At 45.9% G+C, this 25468-nt stretch overlaps 1 protein-coding gene across 1 annotated transcript in view; it reads left to right on the top strand.

Moving 5' to 3' along the window:
• The window catches only part of LOC145337933 (uncharacterized), a 222541-nt gene that overhangs the window by 193423 nt on the left and 3650 nt on the right, over positions 1-25468 (top strand). The window contains exons 5-6 of the mRNA XM_080182716.1: positions 17805-17888; positions 22048-22214. Of these exons, the coding sequence (XP_080038842.1) occupies positions 17805-17888; positions 22048-22214 (251 nt within the window). The remainder of the gene's footprint in view (positions 1-17804; positions 17889-22047; positions 22215-25468) is intronic.

The raw sequence follows: 25468 nt of genomic DNA on the forward strand, positions 1-25468 counted from the left end.
GTTGCCAGGGTAACAATCTGACTGATCTCAGTATGAGAGGCAGAGATCCGGACACCAATTAGTGGAGAGGAATTGGATGGGTGGGGGCCAGGCGAGGGGATCAGCATGTGAGAGGCAGGATTCTGGAGATAGACAAAAGCAATCAGATATGCAAGGCAGCAGGAGAGGGAGACCAGGGCAAACAGACACAGAGACAGACAGGAGTGAAGGAGAAAAGGAAAAGCAGAGAGCTGGAGAGAGACTAATGCAGACAGGCAGGGAAGTTCGAAACTGAGATGGCAAGTGACAGATCAGCAAGGCTAAACATGAAAGCAGGTGGTGGGGCAATAATCTTAATTAAAGAGGGCATTCGTCGTGTAGTCAGAAATGATCTTTAGTTCCTGAGGTCAAAGTGTAAGATCAGTTGGGTGACCCTAAGAAACAGCCAGGGGCAAAAACCATTGGTGTGAAGTGTTTGTAGGTCACCAAGCAGCAGATGGGATGTGAATCTCAGATACATCAGGAAGTTCGAGGTGTGTTTAAGAAGGGTAACGCAGTAATCAATCTACATAGAGACTCGGTGAAACCTAATTAGTAGTAATGTTGTGGGGAATGAATTCTTTGAAAGTATACTGAGCCATTTTGTAGAACAGTATATTGAAACCAACTAGACAATCGAGAAACAGTAGACTGAATGTGTTAATGAATAATCTTGTAAATGAGTCTTTTGGAAAGTGTTATCAGAACAACGAACAAAGAAAAGTACAGAACAGGACAGGGCCCTTTGCCTCTCTGAGCCTGTGCCCTGATGCCCTAACAAAACACAAAAACCCTTCAGCCTTTCCTCGATCTGCCGGCTTCCACCACCACCTCAGGTAGTGCATTCCAGGCACCCTCTGTGTGAAAAGTTTTGCCTGCACGTCACATTGAAATTTTCCCCTTCTCACCTTGGACCTGTGCCCTCTTGTAATTGACACTTCCACCTGTGGGAAAGGCCTCTATCTATCCATCCTGTCTACGCCCCTCATAACTTTGTAAACCTCTACCTGGTCTCTACTCAGCCTCCACCTTTCCAGTGTAAACAATCCTAGTTCATTCAATCTCTCCTCATAATCAACACCCTCGTGCTGGTGAACCTTCTTTGCACTCTCAAAATTCCAGGTCCTGATGGGAGTGTGGTGACCAGAACTGCATACAATACTCCAAATGTGGCCTAGCCAAGGTTTTATGTAGCTGCAACATTATTTCCCAGCTCTTGTACTGAATGCCCTGGCTGATGAAGGCAAGCATGTCATATTCTTTCTTAATCAGTGTGTATCACCGCTTCTAAGGAACTGTGGACCTGCACACCCAGATCCCTAGAAATGTTAATGTTCCCGAGGGTTCTGCATTCACATTATAATTCATGAAAGAATTTTACGTTTCAGTTTGAAAGTGATTAAGTTGCATTTAAAAACTAGTGCATTAAATTAAAACAAAACTATGTTTAAAGATATGACAGCTGTCAGACAATGGCTAACATTTATAGAAATCATTCATAATTTACAATAGCAATACAATCTGAAACCCAGAAAGGAATGTGTTCCAATAATAGTGAATGGAAACAAAGCAAGGATTGTGTCGGAGCTAAGGAAGCAGCATATAAAGATGATCTGGATTTCTGGGTGTAGGAGTAGGTTGAGTATCCAAACAGGAATGTCTATCATCCACTCCACTGGCATTCCTTGCCACAGCAGCATTTTCACCCTGTGGTTGGCACATTGGTAAAGGAAGACTCCATGTGTCTGCGTCTGCATTGTCCTTCCCTGTCAGCCTTATGCACAATGTTATACTGGTTAGGTGACAGTGTGAGAGCCCAGGGCTGTATTCTCACTGAGGCCACGGGGGGAATGCACTTGGATTCACTGAAAAGACTCATCAATGGCTTATGGTCTGTGCATATGGTGAATGAAAGACCATAAAGATACTGAAAATGTTTCACAGCGAAATCGATGGTTACACCTTCCTTTTCCAACTGAGAATATCCCTTCTCAGCTTCTGTCAGCATATAAGATGTAAAACCAATGGATTGCTCTGACCTGTCCTTCACCAGATGAGGGAGTACTGCCCCAACACCATAGGATGAGGTATTGCAATGATAGAATGAGTTCCTGTCTTGTTCAAAGTGATTGAGCAGATTAGCTAATTGCAGCAGAGCCTTCACACCCTTAAAACTTTCTTTTATGCTGACCCCGCCATGTTCATTTGGTTTCTTTGTGAAGCAGTATATACAGTGGTCCCAACACGGCTGTAAGGTCTGGCAAAAACTTCCCATAATAGTGAACCAAACCCAAAAATGACCTGAGCTCGGAAACATTCTTGGACCTTTTTTCCTCCGTGAGTAATGAACACTGCACTATGATTTTGTGACCAAGATATTCCACACTTTGTTCCTGGAAAATTCCCAGGCTGCGCTGTAGATGCAATGCTGCCTCTGAAAACTCTAACACTTGATTCAGGGTTGCTGAGGTGCTCCTCCTCAGTTTTCCCTGTAATTAGATATCATAAAAATGAACAGCTACATGAGGAAAACCTTGTCACAGATTATCCACTGTTCCCAGCACGGTTTGAAAACAGAAACTCCAGGTAATCACGTACACACAGTATCATCATTTTTAATAACGGATATTTGATGCTCCCCAACTGAATGGACTCATCGAGTGGCTGCAAAGAATCAAACTCCTCCTCCTCCACTTTACCTTTCATGGTGAAGGACACTGTCCAGTACTTGAAAAAGTGAGGAGGATAATCTGTGGATCAACAAACAACTTCACTATGGTGCCACGCAATGTACCCAGTTCATCTGAATATTTCTGACTGGTATCCTCTGTCACCTTTGTGTGCTTTATTTCATCCCAGTTCTACAGAACTTCACTGAGTAGCCATGCCCTATGGATAAGGCTCCTTCCCTTTTACCACAAGGACATGTGTTCTTCTTTTCTATTGTATGTAATGCCCATTTCTAACACTGGAAGCAATGATATGGGCTCTCCGGTGTACTTCTGAAGTTTGATCGCTGACTAAGGGCTGGCGCCTTGTCAGAATCCCAAGTTGTCTTGCTGGTCCTTTCACTGATTACAGACGCAGAGACTTCTGTGTCCACCACCACCTTGGTTTGTTTTCCACTCATAGATAGGTTTCGCACACCCTGATTCACATTAAACATGTTGTAAGAGTGCTCCTAGAGCAAAGAAAAGTACAACACAAGAACAGCTCCCCCCCCCCCCCCCCAAAAGCCTGTGGTGATCTGCCCTTACTCGGTCTGCATCCCTCTATTCTATCCCTATTCATGTACCCATCCACATGCCCTTAAATGTTGCGAATGTGCCTGTGTCAACCACCACCTCTGGCAGCATGTTCCAGGCTCCAACCATTCTCTGCGTGAAAAACTTCCCCTGCACATTTGTCTCAAACTTGCCCCCTTTCACCTTGAACCCTTTTACTGACACTTGCACCCTGGGGAAAAAGCTTCTGAATTTGCACCATGTCTGTGCATCTTATAAGTTTCTAAACCTCTATCAGGTCTCCACTCCAGATAGGCTGGGCGAATGGGCCAGGAAATGGCAAATGGAATTTAATGTTGGCAAGTGCGAGGTGGTCCACTTTGGTAGGAAGGATTATTACTTACGTGGCGAAAAACTGCAGCAGGCGACGGTGCAGAGGGACCTCGGGGTCCTTGTGCATGAGTCGCAAAAACCCAGCTTGCAGGTGCAGCAGGTGGTCAGGAAGGCGAATGGGATGCTGGCCTTCATAGCGAGGGGGATTGAATATAAAAGTAGCGAGGTCTTGCTGCAGCTGTATAGGGCATTGGTGAGGCCGCAGCTGGAGTATTGTGTGCAGTTTTGGGCGCCGTACTTACGCAAGGGTATTTTGGCCTTGGAGGGAGTGCAGAAGAGGTTTACTAGGCTGATGCCGGAGTTGAGGGGGTTGAGCTATGAGGAGAGGCTGAATAAATTAGGCTTGTACTCGTTAGAGTTTAGAAGAATGAGGGGAGATCTCATTGAGACGTATAAGATGATGAATGGGATGGATAGGATAGAGGTGGAGAGACTCTTCCCGCTCAGAAAGGATAGTAGGACTAGGGGGCACAGCCTCAAGATAAAGGGGGGGCGGTTTAGAACGGAGTTGAGGAAGAACTTCTTCACTCAAAGGGTGGTGAATCTCTGGAATTCTCTGCCCGTTGAAGTGGTGGAGGCTGCCTCGCTAAATATTTTTAAGACGTGGGTTGATAGGTTTTTGATAAGAGAGGGGATTAAGGGTTATGGGGAGAGGGCGGGAATGTGGAACTGAGCCACGACAGATCAGCCATGATCTTATTGAATGGTGGGGCAGGCTCGAAGGGCTAGTTGGCCTACTCCTGCTCCTATTTCTTATGTTCTCTGGCTATCCAGTGAAAACAATCCTTGTTTATTCAACCTCTCACCATAGCTAACACCCTTCAGACCAGGCAACATCCTGGTGAACCTTATTTGTGCTCTGCAAAGCTTCCACATCCTTCTGGTAGTGTGGTGACCAGAACTGCATACAATACTCCAAATGTGACCGAACCATGGTGTCATATAGCTGCAACATGATTTGCCAAAGGTTGTAATCAATGCCTTGGCCATATGTCTTCTTAATAACTATGGCCACCTATCTTGCCACATTTAGGGAACTGTGGACCTGCACACTCAGGTCCCTCTGTATCAGAGATCATAGAACCCTACAGTGCAGAAACAGGCCCTTTGGCCCATCGAGGTGGTCATACGGTGAAGCCTTCCATTGTTTGCTGGAGCAGACGAGTGAAGGAGCAGAGAGACAGATAAGAAACTACCTGTTAAAAACCTGTTTAAATAAGTTTAAAGCACTTTGTAGTAAGAACTAACCTTGTAGAACTGTTTAAATCATTTAAAAGCATTTTTGTGGGCTTTTTGTATTTACCGCTTTAAGAATTCTGAGGGAGTGGTTAGAAGGGAGTTGTGGGGGAGCAGGCTTTAAATCAGCACCAGGGTTAAAAGGAGGCCTGGTGTAGAAAGCAGGCAGCGGAGTGAGAGGGAAGCAGAGTGAGCTATTAGGGCTTAGGATCAAAAGGGCTTGGGGAGAAAGGGCCAGGTAAGTTCGTGTGGAAATTTTCAATACTACTACAGTGAATAATGGAGGGGCATGTGATGTGTTGTTTCTGCATGATGTGGGAACTGGTGGACCCCAGGGTCCTTCCCAGTGACCATGTCTGCAGTAAGTGCAGGTTGCTGGAAGAGCTTCAGCTCAAGGTAGATGAGCTGGCCTCTGAGCTACAGACACTGAGGCTCATCAGGGGGAGAGAGGGTGCCATTGTCAATGGGGTGCAAGTGAGGAAGGGGAGTGGGGAGCAGAGGCTTCATCATCTCAATCTGCATAACAGGTTTGAGGTTCTTGCTTCCAGTCTGGACGAGGGAGGTGAGGTTGGTGAGCAAACTGCACACGGTACAGTGATGCAGCAGGACATAGGCAAAGAGAAAGGGAAAAGGAACGCAGTAGTGATTGGGGATAGTGGGGTGAAGGGTATTGACACTGTCCTTTGTCACAATGACAAAGTGCACAGAAGGGTGTGTTGTCTGCCTGGTGCTCGGGTCCGGGATGTCACATCTGGGCTGAAGAGGAACCTGGAGTGGGAGGGTGAGAATCCGGTCGTTGTGGTACATGTGGGTGCCAACGACGTAGGCAAAATGTGAACTGAGGATCTGGGGAGGGAGTATGAAAAGCTGGGAACGGAATTAAAAAGTAGAAACGACAAGGTGGTTATATCTGGGCTACTGCCTGAACCGAGTGCAGACGGGCGTAGGGTTGACAGGATTAAAGAAGTGAATGGGTGGCTCAGGGATTGGTGTGGGAGGAATGGGTTTGAATTTATGGGGCATTGGCATCAGTATTGGGGTAGGTGGGACCTGTTCGGGCGGGATGGGGTTGGTCTGAACCGTGCTGGGACCAGAGTCCTGGCGAATCGAGTAAAGAGGACTGTAGACAGGGCTTTAAACTAATTGGGGGGGAGGGTGCGACGGTAGGTGACATTACGAGGTCTAAAGTTAAGGAGAGGGTACAGGTAAGGGTGGATGCCGAGGATGTCCCAATAATAAAGGGAGTAGGGGGCGTGAGTATGAATAGGGTCCAGGGGAAGGCTGGGATGAAGGCACTTTATCTGAATGCACGAAGCATTCGGAATAAAGTGGATGAGCTGGTGGCGCAGATCAGCACAAATGGATATGATCTGGTGGTCATTACAGAGACGTGGCTGCAAGGTGACAGGGACTGGGAGCTGAATGTACAGGGGTATCAAGTGTTTAGGAAGGATAGGCGGGAGGAAAAAGGGGGGGGGGGCGTAGCTCTGCTGATTAAGGATAGCATCAGGGTGGTAGCAAGGGATGATATTGGAGCCAAAGAGCAGAAAGTGGAATCGTTGTGGGTAGAGATTAGGAACAGCAAAGGGAGGAAGACGCTGGTGGGTGTCGTCTATAGGCCCCCGAATAATGATCTGGAGGTGGGGCGGGCTGTTAACGCGCAAATAAGTGCGGCGTGCAGGAATGGGACAGCTGTAATTATGGGGGATTTCAATCTACATATTGATTGGTCGACCCATGTTGGACGCGGTGGGCTCGAGGAGGAGTTCTTGGAATGCTGCCGGGATAGTTTCCTTGAACAGTGTGTGTTGGAGCCGACGAGGGAGCGAGCTATCTTGGATCTGGTGCTATGTAATGAGGCGGGTAGAATTAGGGACCTTGTGGTGAAGGATCCTCTTGGAGAGAGTGATCATTGTATGGTGGAGTTTCTGGTGCAGATGGAGGAGGAGAAAGTGGGTTCCCGGACACGCGTCCTTTGTTTGAACAGAGGGGAGTACGGTAGGATGAGAGAAGAATTGGCGAATGTGGACTGGGGGAGCGCGTTGGAAGGTAGGTCTGCTGAGGAGCAGTGGAGGATCTTTAAGGAGATCTTTCTTGGTGCTCAGCAGAAATTTATTCTGATGGTCAAAAAGGACCGTAGGAGGAGAGGTAATAAGCTGTGGACAACGAAGGAGGTGAAGGAAAGTGTTAAATTAAAAGCGGAGGCGTTTAGAGTAGCGAAGAGTAGTGGGCGAGAAGAGGATTGGGAGAGGTTTAAATGTCAACAAAGATTGACAAAGAAATTGATAAAGAAGGGTAGGAGAAACTATGAAGCTGGGCTAGCGCTTAATATAAAAAAGAATAGCAAGAGTTTTTATAAGTATATAAAAAGGAAGAGGCTGGCTAGGGTGAACATTGGACCCTTAGAGGATGAGAAGGGGGACTTAGTGGTAGGGGATGGGGAAATGGCTGAGGTCTTGAATAACTTTTTTGTTTCGGTCTTCACGGAGGAGGACGTGAATAATTTGCCGGGTGTTAGCAATGGAAAGGTGGTAGGACTGGAGGGTCTCAATGACATTACTGTTACTAGAGAGGCGGTGCTCGACAGACTGGAGGGGCTGATTGTGGACAAGTCCCCAGGACCGGATGGAATGCATCCGAGGGTTCTGAAAGAAATGGCGGAGGTGATAGTGGATGCCTTGGTGGTTATTTTCCAGACGTCGCTGGATTCCAGGGAAGTGCCGGAAGATTGGAAAGCGGCTAATGTTACGCCGTTGTTTAAGAAGGGTGCCAGGCAAAAGGCAGGGAATTATAGGCCGGTTAGTTTAACGTCTGTTGTAGGTAAAATGTTAGAATCCGTCATCAAGGAGGAAATAGCGAGGCATCTTGAGAGGAATTGCTTGATAGAGCAGACGCAGCACAGTTTCGTTAAGGGGAAGTCGTGTCTGACAAATTTACTGGAGTTCTATGAGGATGTGTCTAGGGCGGTGGATAGAGGAGAGCCGGTGGATGTGGTGTTTCTTGATTTTCAGAAGGCGTTTGACAAGGTACCTCACAAGAGGTTATTGCAGAAGGTCAGGGGACATGGAGTTGGTGGTAGGGTGTTAGCGTGGATAGAGGACTGGTTGTCAAATAGGAGGCAGAGAGTGGGGGTCAATGGGTGCTATTCGGATTGGCGGTTGGTGACTAGTGGAGTGCCTCAGGGGTCGGTGCTGGGGCCTCAGCTATTTACCATTTATATAGATGATCTGGAGGAGGGAACTGAGTGTATGGTGTCGAAATTTACTGATGATACCAAGATTGGTGGAACTGCAAATTGCGCGGAGGGTGTGGAGAGTCTGCAGAAGGATCTAGATAGGCTGGGCGAATGGGCCAGGAACTGGCAAATGGAATTTAATGTTGGCAAGTGCGAGGTGGTCCACTTTGGTAGGAATAATGGTAGGAAGGATTATTACTTATGTGGCGAAAAACTGCAGCAGGCGACGGTGTAGAGGGACCTCGGGGTCCTTGTGCATGAGTCGCAAAAACCCAGCTTGCAGGTGCAGCAGGTGGTCAGGAAGGCGAATGGGATGCTGGCCTTCATAGCGAGGGGGATTGAATATAAAAGTAGGGAGGTCTTGCTGCGGCTGTATAGGGCATTGGTGAGGCCGCAGCTGGAGTACTGTGTGCAGTTTTGGGCGCCGTACTTACGCAAGGATATTTTGGCCTTGGAGGGAGTGCAGAGGAGGTTTACTAGGCTGATGCCGGAGTTGAGGGGGTTGAGCTATGAGGAGAGGCTGAATAAACTAGGCTTGTACTCGTTAAGAGTTTAGAAGAATGAGGGGAGATCTCATTGAGACGTATAAGATGATGAATGGGATGGATAGGATAGAGGTGGAGAGACTCTTCCCGCTCAGAAAGGATAGTAGGACTAGGGGGCACAGCCTCAAGATAAAGGGGGGGCGGTTTAGAACGGAGTTGAGGAAGAACTTCTTCGCTCAAAGGGTGGTGAATCTCTGGAATTCTCTGCCCGTTGAAGTGGTGGAGGCTGCCTTGTTAAATATTTTTAAGATGCAGGTTGATGGGTTTTTGATAAGAGAGGGGATTAAGGGTTATGGGGAGAGGGCGGGAATGTGGAACTGAGCCACGACAGATCAGCCATGATCTTATTGAATGGCGGGGCAGGCTCGAAGGGCTAGATGGCCTACTCCTGCTCCTATTTCTTATGTTCTTATGAGTCTGCACCTACCACAATCCCACCCAGGCCCTACCCCCATATCCCTACACATTTACCCATTAATCCCTCTAGCCTACACATCCCAGGACACTAAGGGGCAATTTTAGCATGGCCAATCAACCTAACCCGCATGTCCTTGGACTGTGGGAGGAAACTGGAGCACCCGGAGGAAACCCACACAGACACGAGGAGAATGTGCAAACTCCAAACAGATAGCGACCCGAGCTGGGAGTCGAACGCAGGTCCCTGGAGCTGTGAAGCAGCAGTGCTAACCACTGTGCTACCGTGCTGCCCTGTATCTTAATGTTCCAAAGGGTTCTGCCATTTCGGGTACAATTCACATGTAAACTTGATCCTCCGAAATGCAGCACCTCAGATTTATCCAGATTAAATTTCATTTGCCATTTCGGTGCCCAAGACTCCAATCTATCTATATCCTGTTGTAAACTCAGCACTATTACCCTCTCCACCAATCTTCGTGTCACCCACAAACTTACTAATCAGACCGCCCACGTTTTCCTCCAAACAAAATAGGTCCCAGCACTGGTCTCTGCAGAACACTATAGATCACCATTCTGAAAAAAATATCTTTTCCCTGCTGCTCTCTCAGCCCACCATGGGAATTGGAAAGCCGAGGGGTAAACCATGGTAAGGTCTGTTAACCTCGGGTTGGATTTTACTGTTTTGGGATGAGTGCAGCCGTAACATCATGCTGTCTGTCTTCCATCACCAAGCCAGTTCTGTTTCCATCTAGCCAGCCCACCCGCTTCCTTGTGATTTCAGTTGTTGTACCAGTCTGCCGTGTTGGATCTTGTCAATTGCCTTAGTACAGTCCATATAAACTACATCCACAGCCCTTCCCTCATCAATTATCTTCTTCACTTCACCGAAGACCTCAATCAAGTTGGTGAGACATGACTTCCCCCTACAAAGCCACGCTGCCTGACACAAGCTAGTCAGTTTCTTCCAAATATGCATATATCCTCACCAAAAGCTTCTCCAGCACAGACATTAGGCTCACTAACCCTTGATTTCCTGGATTATGCCTTTCGTTCTGAAACAAGGGATCGACAATGGCTATTCTCCAGTTGTCTGGAATCTCGTCTGTGGTTAGAGAGGATGTGAAGATATCTTTTTAACTCCCCTATTTCTTTCCTCCCACAATAAACTGGGGTCGATCCCATCTGGCCCCGGGGACTTGTCTACCTTAATGTAATTTAGGATACCGACCACTTCCTCCTTTGATATATTGATATTCCCCAGACATTTACACACCTATCCTTGGCCTCACCATCCTTCGTGCCCATTTCCTTGATGAATATGGATACAAAGTCCTCATTATGAATCTCACCACCTTCCTGTGACTCCACACATAACTTCCCTCTATTGCCCATGAGTGGGCCTATCCTTTCTCGAGCTACCCTCTTGCTCTGAATACATGCATAAAAGACCTGGGATTCTCCTTCTCCCTGTTTGCTGAAAACGTTTAATCACTCCTTTTAGCCCTCCTAATTTGGTGTTTAAGTTCCTTCCTATTTTCTCTCTACTCCTCAGGGGCTTTGTCAGTTTTTTAGTTGCCTCGACCTATTATATTTTTTCTTTTTGACTAAACTTACAATTTTCCTTGACACCCATGGTTCCCAAATTCTGCCATTTCTATCCTTCATTTTTCCAAGTCAGGCATTTCCTGCATTTCAGCCAATTGGCCTTTAAAAGCTTCCCACATGCCAGACGTGGATTTGCCCTCAAAGAGCCGCTCCCAATCTGCACTCCCCTTTTCCTGTCTAATTTGGATGTATTTGGCCTTCCTCCAATTGAACCGAGGGTCACTCTTGTCCTTATCCATTCCTACCCGAAGTCTTATGGAATGCTTTGCTCCTGTATTTGCTCTGAGGTTTCCAGGTGATGTGTAGCTGACTGATTCTTTTTCAGATTTGAATTCCCTTGCTCCACCTTTGACTTGCTCTTAGCATCTTTACGGTTCTTTGTTGAATGCCTCCTTTTTTCTGTAGTGGTGACAAACAGCATCAATAAATTTGTGATGATCCACATAGTGTGTCCCTCGATACCTGAAACATCCCATTGCTTTCACCTTTCTTCTTGCTGCCTCTTTACTTGATGCAGTGCCCCCTCCTGCACACCACCATTGGTCTTCTGGATATCTTTTGCTGCTGTTGAGATGGGGAATATCATTCTGTCTCAGGCAAGATTAGTTCCAAAGGAAGGTGGTGAAACTTGAACTGAATCTTGAGAAATGAGAAATATGTAGTCAGCAGGATTCAAACGTGCAGGGAAACCTCAGTGGATTTCTAGTGCATTGTCCTAATCACTTGGCCACGACTACATGTAAAACAGTGCCTAAAATCACACTGGTAATTCCTTTGACTGGAGATCAGTGTTACAAAAAATGTTACCAAGTGTTTCAGCATCTCCCAGGTTGACATTAACTTTTCCACCCCAATTTCTCTCTCCCTTTTTCTATACCTCTTTCCACATATTCACTCCTTTGATCCTCCATCTCCAAGGGATATGGGAGGAATCAGGATATTAAATTTGATCAGCCATGATGAAAATAAATGGCGGCTCAGGATCAAAGAGCAGAATGGCATGCTTCATTTCTAGATTCTCGAAGCAGGAGCAGGCCATTCCCCATCCCTGTCCCTATTTTTTACAGTAGCGATGTATGATCAAACAGGAAAACCCAGCGAGGAATATTTATTTGACTCATGATTGATGGTTCCATTCATGGAGCTTACACCGGTGATGATGACATTAGTTGGGCGGTTATATGGAGTGTAATATACAGAACAACGTAATGAAGTTTCCCTTTTGCTTGATGGGGAGTCAGACTTGCTTTAGTTTGGTAATGGACAGTTTCCAAGAGATTTGTAGCTGATTATATGGACGGTTTCAATATCCATCTGGATAAATAGAGTTAGATTGCTAATTGAACTGAGTGGTATTGTATGTGCGGGGTTCTACTCCTCTGCGTATAAAATGAAGAGACTGAAACAGTCTTACCAGCTTCCACGATATTTAGTTATGTAAATCTCCAGGACATTCCCTACTTAAATGGATCCCTGCATCTGCCTTGAAATTGCATCATCCTGGTTCACATTTCTAGTAAAACGGCAGCAATTTGAACTTCTAGCCATTCAATTAACTTTAACATGACATGCAACAATCTGTCTCCAGACATCCAGTACTTGATGTTTTCGCAGCACTTTAGATTTGGCTGTTTAGCTGCAGTCTGAGTTTACTGAAGCTGAAATCCAGACTATCGGAAGGAATGGCCATTCCATGATCAATCCCTGAGGGAAAAAATGGCAGTGTTGCAATCTGAGTAAATTAAAACTGTTGATCACTATCGATTGTTTTTGATAGTAACTAAATTGTTACTCACCAAAGCACTGCCAAAGCAATTTCAGTTTTGCTCATATGGGTATTACATGGTATTTGATCAGACATGTGTTAAAGGTTCACATATATAAGCTAGGATTCTACCATCCTGCTGCACTAATGTATTTAGCGCAGTGGGCTGGGAAAGTGCGGGAGTTCCCGTGACAGTTCACCTGCTGTGGTTACTCCTCCTCCCTGTCCCGGATTTCCAGCAGCATCTGCTCAGTGCCGGAAATCAGCTGGGAGTTGGGGTTAGCCTTTAAATAGTATTTGGAATAGTATTTAAATGTTATTAGTGGGCCCGGGACTGTATTCTCTGGGCTTGCTAGCACCCCCCACCCCGCCAGAGTGTTTGATTCCAGTGGTGATTACAGCCTCTCCTGACTTTTGGGGACAGTGAAAAGTCTCTCAGCACCAGGTTAAAGTCCAACAGGTTTATTCGGTGCTTCCAAAAGCACATGCTTTTGGAACGTTGCCCCTCATCAGGTGAGTGAAGAGTTTGGTTCCCAAACAGGGCATTTATAGACACAAACTCAATTACATGATAAAGGTTGGAATATGAGTCTTAACAGGTAATCAAGTCTTTTCAGGTGCAGAAAATGTGAGTGGAGATAGAGATAAGCACAGGTTAAAGAGGTGTGCATTGTCTCCAGCCAGGACATTTAGTGAGACTTTGCAAGCCCAGGTAAGCTGTGAGGGTTACAGAGAGTGTGACACGAACCCAAGGTCCCGATTGACACCGTACCCATGTGTGCGGAACTTGGCTATCAGTTTCTGCTCAGCAATTCTGTGTTGTCGTGTGCCCTGAAGGCTATCTTGGAGAACGCTTACCCGAAGATCAGAGGTTGAATGCCCATGATTGCTGAAGTGTACCCCGACAGCAAGAGAACACTTCTGCCTTGTGATTGTTGAGCGGTGTCCATTGATTCGTTGTTGTAACGTCAGCATGGTCTTGCCAATGTTGCATGCCTCGGGACATCCTTTCCTGCAGCGTATCAGGTACACAACGTTGGCCAAGTAATGAGAGTATGTATCATATACCTGGTGGATCAGGTGAGACGATGGCATCCGTGTTCATGATCCGGCATGCCTTGCATTAGTTGCTGTGGCAAGGTTTTGTGGTGTCATGGTCACAGTTCCTCTGAAGGTTGGGTAGATTTTTGCGAACAATGGTCTGTTTTGGGTTGTGCGGTTGTTTGAAGGCAGGTAGTGGAATTGTGGGGATGGCCTTGGTGAGATGGTCATCTTCATCGATGACATGTTGAAGGCTCTAGGGAAGATGACATAGCTTCTCCATTCCGGGGAAGTACTGGACAGCGAAGGGCACTCTGTCTGTCGTGCCCTGTGTTTGCTTCTGAGGAGGTCTGTGCGGTTTTTCACCATAGTGCATTGGAGCTGTCGATTGACGAGTTGAGCGCCATATCCTATTCTTACAAGGGTGTCTTTCATCGTCTGTAGATGACTGTTGTGATCCTCCTCATCTGAACAAATCCTGTGTATACGGAGGGCTTGTCCGTAGGGGTTGGTTTTTGATTGGGGTGGAAGCTAGATAAGTGGAGCATCGTGAGATTAGGCTGAGGTGACCGTCCTTGATGGAGATGCCTGTGTCCGAGAATGCAATGGATTCTAGAGAGCAGTCCATGGTCAGTGTGATGGTGGGATGGAACTAGCTGCTGCCAACATGTATTTGTTTCAGTGATTGTTCACCATGAGTCCAAAGGAAGAAAATGTAATCGATATATCTAATGTGTAGTATCGGTTGATGGTCCTGTGTGGTAAAGAAGTTGTGTTCAAACCTGTGCATGAAGATGTTGGCATATTGAGGTGCGCATTTCGTTCCCTGACTGTTCCATGTGTGTGGATGAAGAACTGGTTGTTGAATGTGAAGATATTGTAGTCCAGGATGAAGCAAATGAGTTTTAGAATTGCGCCTGGAGATTTTTGTGTTGAGTATTGAGTTAGTTGCATCAATGCCGTTGTTGTGGTGGATGCTGGTGTAGAGTGCTGAGATATCCATTGTGAAGAGGAGTGTTCCTGGTTCAACTGCTCCATGGGAGCTGAGTTTCTGTAAGCCCGTAGTGTCTCGACAAAAGCTGGGGGTTCTTTGTACAATGGGTTTCAGGATGCCCTCGATGTAACCAGAGAGGCTGTTACACACGGTATCATTGCCTGATATGATAGGATGGCTGGGTGTGTTAGCCTTTTGTATCTTTGGGAGGCCAAGGCCATCTCCACACCTCCACTACTTGCCTTCAAACAACCGTGCAATCTCAAACAGACCATTGTACCAGCAAACTACCCGCCTTCAGGAGAACTGTGACAAGGACACCACACAGCACTGCCAGAGCAACCTCTAAGACGTGCCGGATCATCAACACGGATGCCGTTGTCTCACCTGAGAACACCAGGTACACGATAAATACTTGTGTGACTTGGCCCACATTGTTTACCTGATACACTGCAGAAAAGGATGTCCCGAGACATGGTACATTGGGGAGACCGTGCAGATGCTACGACAACGAATGAATGGACACCGCTCAACAATCACCAGGAAGGAGTGTACCCTTCTTTTCTGGGAACACTTCAGCAGTCAGGGGCATTCAGCCTCTGATCTTCGGGTAAGCATTCTCCAAGGCAGCCATCACAACACACGATAACGCAGAATCGCTGAACAGAAATTGATAGCCAAGTTCTGCACACATGATGACGGCTTCAATCGGATCTTAGGTTCCTGTCACACTATCTGTAAACCCCGGAATTTCTCTGGGCTTGCAAAACCTCAATAACTGTCCTGCCTGGAGACAATTCACACCCCTTTCACTTCAGGTGTGATTCAATGAACCCACGAGGAGCTTTTATCAAAAACAATGTTTAATTAAGAATATTCTCAACATGTATAGTAAGAATCTTAGCAGAATGTTTAACAATTATGAACAACAAACACATCAACCATGATAATATATAACTCTAAAGGGAATATTTCTAATGTCTTCCAAGCAAAGACAACGTCCAACACACAAAACCCAACAAACAAACACATTACAGCAGAGGTTAATGCCCACTCGTTACAGGAACCCCGCCTGCTGGTTTGAATGCTGAAAATCCTTTGTGAAGAAACTCAGAAAAGGTTATAGAAAAAAAATGTTTCCCCTAAACTCAGCTTCTTTCAGGCAGATCCAAAAAAAAACAGGGAGAGGAAGAGATTGTTTCTTATCTTCCTGCTAAACTGCTTCCCAAAACAAACCTGAAAGCCCCAAGAATAAACAAACCTATCACCTGACTGCCACGGTTTAGCTCCACCCTGAATGACATCGCTGAGTCTTTAAACTACAGGATTTAAAAAAAAGCCTCCTTAAGGGTATACTCACATGACAGTACAGACAAGCTACTGGAGTGGACATATAGTTGGCAACAATAATTCTTTGTGTTGAGGTGTAAATTGGTGCATTTTCGCTGGAGGAAAATGGACAGACGATAAAAAATAAGGTGTAAAATTCTCAATGAGGGCAGAAACGGGAACGTGTGCACATGCACATCGATCATTGAACATGACAGGAATAGGTCAGCTTTGCTACGGGTACGATTGTGCCAAGCGCTACAGTAATTTACTTCAATGTGAAAGTGAATGGAAAATTTTGGTTTGAGGATATAAACCTACAGGAGGATGGAGTCAATGATGTCAGGCTGTGTGTAACCTGGGGAGGATGGAGTCAGTGAGGTCAGGCGGTGTGTAACCTGGGGAGGATGGAGTCAGTGAGGTCAGGCTGTGTGTAACCTGGGGAGGATGGAGTCAGTGAGGTCAGGCTGTGTGTAACCTGGGGAGGATGGAGTCAGTGAGGTCAGGCTGAGTGTAACCTGGGGAGGATGGAGTCAGTGAGGTCAGGCTGACTGTAACCTGGAGAGGATGGAGTCAGTGAGATCAGGCTGAGTGTAACCTGGGGAGGATGCAGTCAGTGAGGTCAGGCTGAGTGTAACCTGGAGAGGATGGAGTCAGTGAGGTCAGGCTGTGTGTAACCTGGGGAGGATGGAGCCTGTGAGCTGAGACTGTACGTATCCTGGGGAGGATGGAGTCAGTGAAATCGGACTGTGTGTGACAAAGGGAGGAGGGTTTATGATCCAGTTAATAAATTAGTATCAGTTCTCAGTTGTGTCACAGAGCAGACTGTTATCAAGGAGTTCAATTGCATTTTTGCATCTGTCACGAGCCATGCTCATGAATCTGGTTTGATGCTGCAGTGAAATGGACCTGTGATGAGTTACCGTCATTCAGTGTAACAGTGACAAGACAGCTCTTATTTCCATTGTGTTCTCCAGCCTGGGGAGATTAAAGGTCAGAATCAATCCCTGCTTCAGTTCAAGATCAAGTGTCCTCGATTGGAGGGTGTGAATGTAGGGTATGGAACATGAAACAGATAATTGTGTAACAGAACATTTTGCTAATCTGATCATTAGAATCTATCCAACACAAAGAGGTGTTTACACCTGGAGGCGTGCAGTGTCTGTAATAATCACCCAGCTCTTCTCCAGGTAACACAATGGATAGATTTCATAGAGAGGGAATTGAACCGGGACTGTTAGTTTACCAGACAAAGAGGTCCTTAGGAAACTGAAACCTGTTATTAATAACGAAGTAAAAATATGCTTGTTTCTAGGAAAGATGCTGCATTTTGTGAGGTAAATATTTCTAATGGCTGGGTAGAAAGAGGGAAGTGAGTGACCATCTGGAGGGACATCAGTGTCACAGGTGAGGGAGCTCCTGAGTACTGGAATTGTCCTGTAGATAGCTGGTATTGGGAACTGTCTATATTGAGCTGAAACAACTCAACATAATTTAAATTATAATTATTAATAACTGGTTATTGAGGACTGACAGGGAATGTCAGCGGTCTCTACCTGTGATTCTGCTGAAAGAAAATCAAGCCCAAAGGAGAAAGAGCATTTGCAGATTGTCCGGGTGTGCCTGGACACGTTTCAAATCAGAATACACAGGCTGAGTAAAAATGAAACACAGTGGATACTGGGATCGGGAATAAAAAATAGAAAATGTTGGAATAACTCAGTAGCTGTGGCAGCATTGTGGAGAGAAAAAGAGATAACATTGGGGTTTGAACCAAGAGTCATCTTGGACTCTACATATTTACTCTGTTTTCTTTCCCCCTGAGATGCTGCCAGACCTGCTGGGATTTTCCAGCACCTTCTCTTTTTATTTTGAGAATTGAACAGAATTATCAGTGACCCTGCATCGCAAATAAACTCCCTGAAATATCACATGTAAAATGTATGGCTGTTATGAGGAGTTAATCAGTGTAATTTTACATGGAAAATTGTATTTATTACAGAGAATCAGAATTTGGAATTGTCTAACACCACCATGGCTGAAGGATCAGATCCAACATCTTCAACAAGAGTGAAAATGGATGTGGGTAGGTTCAGAAAATAATTCGAATAGTAATTTCTCACAGGACAGAGTTCCAAATCTTGAGCAAGAATCCACAGTTCAAATGGGAAGTCAAAAGGAGACCAGGGGCTGAGCAGGAAGAGGAATTGTGTGACCATCTATCAGTTCATCCTAGTCACAGATGGAGGGTGCACATGAGTTCTGGTACTGTCCAATAGTTAGCTGGCATTGGGGACTATAAAGTGAATTTAGACAGTGACAAAACCAGAAAGCCCCAGTCAAGATCACCGAACCTTTCCATGGTCTGCCTCTTCCATGCTCTGATTCTCCTGCCGTGTGGGATGGTAAAATACACCCCAACAAATTGCAGTGTGGTCTGAACAACAGCAAATTAAGATCCCAGCTGATACCGCTGGACAAGTCAAATCTCAGGATTGAACCTGACTTAATAGATCCTAACTTTTATTATTTATGTAGTATTTGGCTGTTTACTTTGGATGGAACAAAGATGAGTGGAAAAGCAAATTGTGCGGAGGGTGTGGAAAGTCTGCAGGGGGATCTGGATAGGCTGAGCAAGTGGGCGAGGACCTGGCAGATGGAATACAATGTTAGCAAGTGTGAGGTTATCCACTTTGACAGGAATAATAGTAGGAGGGACTACTATTTAAAGGGTGAAAAGCTGCAGCATGCTACGGGGCAGAGGGACCTGGGGGTCTTTGTGCATGAGTCGCAAAAACCCAGCCTGCAGGTGCAGCAGGTGGTCAGGAAGGCGAATGGGATGCTGGCCTTCATAGCGAGGGGGACTGAATATAAAAGTAGGGAGGTCTTGCTGCAGCTGTATAGGGCACTGGTGAGGCCGCAGCTGGAGTACTGTGTGCAGTTTTGATCGCCGCACTTGCGCAAGGATATTTTGGCCTTGGAAGGAGTGTAGAGGAGGTTCACTAGGCTGATAGCGGAGATGAGGGGGTTGGATTATGAAGAGAGGCTGAATAAATTGGGTTTGTACTCGTTGGAGTTTAGAAGAATGAGGGGGGATCTTATAGAGATGTATATGTTAATGAAGGGGATGGATAGGGTAGAGGTAGAGAGATTCATCCCGCTCAGAAAGGACAGCAGGACTAGAGGGCACAGCATCAAGATAAAGTGGGGGGAGCAGTTTAGATCGGAGTTGAGGAGGAACTTCTTCACTCAAAGGGTGTGAGTCTCTGGAATTCTCTGCCCATTGAAGTGGCGGAGGCTACTTCGCTAAATATATTTAAGACGTGGGTGGATGGGTTTTTGGTAGGCAAGGGAATTAAGGGTTATGGGGAGAGGGCAGGAAAGTGGAACTGAGCCACTTCAGATCAGCCATGATCTTACTGAATGGCGGGGCAGGCTCGAAGGACTAGATGGCCGACTCCTCCTATTTCTTATGTTCTTAAGGAACTACTGAACAGAGCAACTGATTCCATCCTCCCTGGGTTACACATTGTCTGATCTCACTGACTCCATCCTCCCCGGGTTACACGCTGTCTGCTCTCACTGACTCCATCCTCCCCGGGTTACACACTGTCTGATCTCACTGATGAAGTTTCAACAAGTTAATAAAATGTTTATTAAATGGGGAAAGAGAAACTATAATAAACTGCTGTACTCCAATTATACCTTTCTAGGTATATAAAATTTACAAGGTAACGTGTTCTGAAATCAATTTGATGTTTTAACGTTCTCGATAAGTAAGCAGTATGTGTAAGTTAGTCGGCAAACTATGGGCAGATACATCACACTCTGTAGCCAAGTAACAGATGTCTCCCAAGCAATCTCTGTGGATTTTTTTATTAATGCTTCATTCTCAATGCTGATCACACTGAGCCAATTTTTTTTATTATTTGTGAGACATGGGCGTCACTGGCTGGCCAGCATTTACCATTCATTCCTAGTTGCCCTTACTGACTGAGTTGCTGAGACATTTCAAAGAACAAAAACAGCCCGGGAAACAGGCCCTTCGGCCCAACGAGCCCGTGCCACCATTTTAACATTACCAGTCCCCCCCCTCCACCCATGACCCTTATCTATTTTATGGCAATCCACATTGAGGGAAACTAATTTAGGGACAATTTATTACTGCCAATCAGCCTAATAGCACATCTTCGGGGTGTCCCCTGTCTGCATGGATTTCTTTTGGATGCCCCGCTTCCTTCTACACTCGGCAGATGTGCATGTTAGGTGCACTGGCCATGCTACATTGTTTCCTAAGGATATGCAGGGGTGTGGGGGGTGTAGTGGAAAGTTCTATCGGGTGGAGAGTGTTGGGGGAGTGGGGAGGGAGGGTGCTGCAGACTCAGTGGACTGAATGACCTCCTGCACTGTAGGAATTCTGTGAGTCTTTCTTCCTTTCAGAGTACAATCTTCCTGGAACTTTCTTTTGCTCTATTCCCTGGCTTCCAAAGGACATTTTTTCCTTCACCTTTGGACCAGCCACCCTGCAATTCCTATTCATGTTTTCCCTGTCCTAGCAGTTCACTTGAAAGCTGCTGGCCTGTGAAAAGTAAATATTAATGTTAAATCTATGCCCAATAGTAGGCAGCACAATCATACCCGGATCTCTCTCTATCCCCAGCCACATGTTGTTCATTTTATTTCAGCCCAAACAGTTCATCCTGCCCTAGACCCAGGTTATAGCCAAAACATAAAGGCTGCCTGGCCTATCGGCTTGCCCAGTAAATGTAAAGGCAGATGAGCTGTGTAAAATTGCATTTAATTGGCCCCTTAATGGGCTAAATTGACAGCTTGGTTTGTGGCGAGAGTCAGAGGAGTGCCTGCCACTGAAATATTGTAATAATGTCAAAAAACGCGCCCAATGTCTTCTCCCATGATTTCACACACGTCTGAGTCAGGCACGTCCCCACCTGCTCAACATAAAATTCAGGCCAATGTCCATGGGTTATTGAAGTGAGGTCAGGGAGAAGGGAGGGGGCAGCCGCCATGGTCTGAATCACTCACTTACCGATAAGGTGAATAGAACAGTGTGAAGGATATTCGCTGATGTGACCAGACAATGAGAAATATCCAGATTTGAGATGATATTTTCCCCACCCGTCCTGGATGGTCAGATCTGTTAACTCGGGGGCAGCTAGTTTTCAAATGGATTGGATTAAAATAGCCCTCGACCTTTCTTGAGAAAACAAGAAATTTCAGGGACACGAAATTAAACAACCGTAGAAATCACCCAGAGTGCAGAAGGAGGCCATTCATCCCAAGGAATCTACACCTACTCTCCAAAAGAGCATCTTTCCCAGGACCACATCACCACCCTGTGCTCATAGCCTTGCACGTTTACCAGGGCTAATTCACCTAACCTACACATATTTGGACACCATGGGGTAATTTATCATGTCCAATCCGTCTAACCTGCGCATCTTTCGGACTGTGGGAAGAAACCAGAGCACCTGGAGGAAACCTACATAGACACAGGGCGAACATGCAAACACCACACAGGCAATTACTCAAGGCTTGAATTGAACCTGGGTCCCTGGCACTGTGAGGCAGCAGTGCTAAGGAAGAAAACAGTTCTACATCAACAAAGAAATCTATCTGAAGCTCGGTTGTGTGACAAATTGTATATATTTTAATGAATTGATTATACAGATTAGTGGAAAGTAGCACGTGTGTTGTATCTGCCTTTCTACACACTGTTTCTGGTCCTGCCGTTCTCCCCTCTTCCCTTGTATGGAAGTGACCCAGCAGCGAGGACCTGCATGGAGAGTGGCAGAGAGATGTGAGAAAAAGTTTGAATGAAATGGGGGAATAGTAAGGATGGTGGCTAAAGTGAGCAGAGTGGTGGGGGGAAGCGGCTGTCAAGAAACCATTTGGAAATTCTAATGAAACTCTTAGTTTTTCATTTGTGTACCAATTACTAGTTCTTAATGCAGCATTGAGCTGGGACCCTGCCTGCATTGGGATTCTCCAGGTTAACTGGGAATTAAAGTGTTTGATACAGGATCTCCCAGGGATGTCACTCACTCTGATATCACAGGCTCTGATATGACATCTGAGCATGTGCAGGATGTGTTCCCCCAGGTGTTGTAGCAATGTAGATAAACACAGCTTTAATAATCTGGTTCACAGGAGGATTCGGAATGAGAGGCAATGGAACCGTCTGGGTAGAAAATTGATAATGTGTTGGTATTTCTTTACTTTCACAGATCCAAACTCGACACTCACTGAGTTCCTCTCAAATTGTGACGATGACCTGTTGTTCCAATTAACCAAATTTTACCAGGATAGATTGGAACAGGCGATTGAAGAAGGGGTGGAAGGTTTGGCTCACATGTTAATCGGCGAGGACCATCTCAGTGGACAAGAATATCAGGTAAGATGTAGATTGAATTCCATTTCTTCACACATCACAAAACTGACAGAAATAATGTGGGAAAATACCTCAGTCTGTCTACTACATCTTTTTACATTTTATCATTTGCATGATGTACTGAAAATTGAATTGTTGACTAATTATACCAATCGGTAGGTCTACGGCAGTCCCATGTTTGGAATGAGACAAACCTCGGTGTTTCAGAACTTTTGGAGCCACAAAAAGGCCAGAATTATTTTGGAAGTGGCAAGATCCCACTGACAGGTCCCTTGCTTCAGCAGGTAGTGGGATCCAGGAACCTGCTGTCCTTATTAAAGGTGGCAGCTTCTACCCAAAGCTGTCAGCCCAGTTGCTCCAGCAGGTAGTGGGATCCAGGAACCTGCTGTCCTTATTAAAGGTGGCAGCTTCTACCCAAAGCTGCCAGCCCAGTTGCTCCAGCAGGTAGTGGGATCCAGGAACCTGCTGTCCTTATTAAAGGTGGCAGCTTCTACCCAAAGCTGTCAGCCCAGTCTGACAGCCGGTAGCTCAGCAGCAACACCAGAAGCTGCATCTGGAGGGTGAGTGCAGGTCAATGGCCAAGAGCCCTGAAATTTAGACAAGTTAGGTCTGGAGCCCAGGGAGAGACCAGACCCCAGAAAGACTGGGTTTCTTTGAGGGCAGGCAGCACCGATGCCTTGACATATCTATTGCCCCGGGGGGGTAGGCCCAAACGTGAATGAAATAGTGTCCAAAAAAAGGCCTTTTCTGAGAATCGATTTTGAGGCCACCATCTGGAATGCCTTCCTCTGCCATTTTGCCACCTTCCCACCTGGCAGCCCATCTCCAGATAGCCTGTAAAATCCCAGCCATAAAAACTTCCTTCCTCCAAACATCCTGAAAATCTGCTGGTCAAATTACTGATATATTATTATCTGAAATAAATCTAGATAACTTACTTTGGCATGATCGACAGTCTTACAAAGGATCTTCTTGTACATTTGGCCACTTGCTTATGAGATGTTGGAATGAAATTTCCAAAAGTGTACAATGTCTCGCTGCTGGGAGTCAGAACATGAGCCAGCCCTGATTGGGTAGACCACAGGGCCCTGGGCATCATTTTATTAACAGCAGCCAATTAATGAGTCACTGCTCGGACTCCTATCCAACTGAGAACAGTGATTCACCTCCCAGAGCTAATAACATAATCAATGGATCTGCAGGCTCAGTAATGTCAGTGTTGGAAGTGATCTCTGCTGTTACTGCCGGGAAAAGGAGATGGCACCTTCATGCTGAGCTTCCCTTCAAGGCCAGATTGCCTTTTGTACAGCCATGCCAGGGTGTGACAGGCAGGTCCCAGTAATTAGTGGGTTCACTGATCATAGCTGGAAGAGGTAGTCATTGCTGCCAGGGTCCTTCCATGAACCAAGGAGCATTTATAAAGGACGCTCTCTCCTAACAACCAAAGTTTAGCTGGAAGTTACTGCACACACAGGGATTACCCAACTATTGTAAAGTTCCAGTGGGGCAGGAAGGAAGCTTCACATGGATATTTCATTGGTGTAATGGGATGTCCATCTGAGGGCCGCACCACAGAGATTCTGACCTCTTCTAAGGTCCCATGACCCTGTCACATGGTGCTCAAATTGTGAAAGAGTATTAATGAGTACAGAAATAAACAACCATTCCAAGGTGGATCCTGTGTTTACTTTCCCCTCCAGCAATCACTTATTCCACCCTGAACCCTTAATGCTCACTATCTGTTAGTTAATATCCAATCCAGTTGGACCACTCCCACTTCTTGCTCTGCTTGTTATTAATTTATTATCCAATATATTAACAAAATAAAACTAACTTCTACATCACAATAACATATTTTAACCACTTCACACTAAAACAATATCCAGTCTGACCCATAAGACTGTAAATGTGTGACCTCTGACTGAATGTTGGAAACAAACCATACGTGTGTACTTCAGTGTAAGGCCACAATCGATTTGCCGTTTAATCTTCACAACTTTATTCTAATGAGTCCTGAATTCTCAAATCTCTGTTATAGCATCAATCCATGCACCTCCCGTAACAAAGAACAAAGAACAAAAACAGCCCGGGAAACGGGCCCAACGAGCCCACGCCGCCATTTTAACATTACCAGTCCCCCCTCCACCCATGACCCTTATCTATGGTCATGGCATTCCACATTGAGGGAAACTAATTTAGGGACAATTTATTCCTGCCAATCAGCCTAATAGCACATCTTTGGGGTGTGGGAGGAAACCGGAGCACCCAGAGAAAACCCACGCAAGCATGGGGAGAATGCGCAAACTCCCACAGACACCGGCCCAAATCCATGTGTCTGCACAGCAAACAGTGATAGTCACTGAGCTGTCGTCTTGCCCAGTATCTGGTCCAGTTTAAGCACACACTAACGACATGAAGCACTAGGCTATTCTCAAATATCCAAGAGCAGCCCTTGTACGACCCATCGCGTGTATGCCCCTCGTTGGACAACAAGGCGGACCGACTTAAAACCTGTGAATTAAAAGAGAAAAACATCAGTATCATTCCACATCCTTATACATTACCAGGGACGTCCCAATGCTAATGAACTTTATTTAAAACAATCTCCAATATCTTTCCATCTCCAACCCACTCATGTGCCTGTCTAAGTAACTCTTAAACAACTCCAGCGTGCCTGCCTCCACCACCTTACTTGGCAGAGCATTCCATACCCCCACTACCCTCTGTGTGAAAAACCCCCCTCTAATAACCATGTTATACCTCTCCCCCCTCACCCTAAGCCTGTGGCCCCTCGAGCTGTGTGTCTCTAACATAGGAAATAGCTTACCTCTGTTTACTCTATCAATGACCTTCATAATCTTATATACCTCTATTAGAACCCCCCTCAGTCGTCGTCTTTCAAGGGAAAACAGCCCCAGTTTGCTCAATCTTTCCTCATAACCCAGTCCTTCCATACCAGGCAACACCCTGGTAAACCTCCTCTGCACTCTCTCCAGAGTCTCCACGTCCTTCCGGTCGTAAGGCGACCAGAACTGGACGCAGTACTCCAAATGTGGCCTAACCAACGTTCTATACAACTGCAACATTAGACTCCAGCTCTTATATTCTATACCCCTTCCTATAAAGGCTAACATACCATAGGCTTTCTTCACAACCTTCTCCACTTGTAGTGCCACCTTCAAAGACTTGTGCGCTTGCACCCCCAGGTCCTGCAGCGTTTCTGCACTATTTACGGGCTTACCCTTTATCATATAACT

This window comes from Carcharhinus amblyrhynchos, unplaced genomic scaffold (genome assembly GCF_965287045.1).
Source record: "Carcharhinus amblyrhynchos unplaced genomic scaffold, sCarAmb.v2.hapA scaffold_82, whole genome shotgun sequence".
Lineage (NCBI taxonomy): Eukaryota > Metazoa > Chordata > Chondrichthyes > Carcharhiniformes > Carcharhinidae > Carcharhinus > Carcharhinus amblyrhynchos.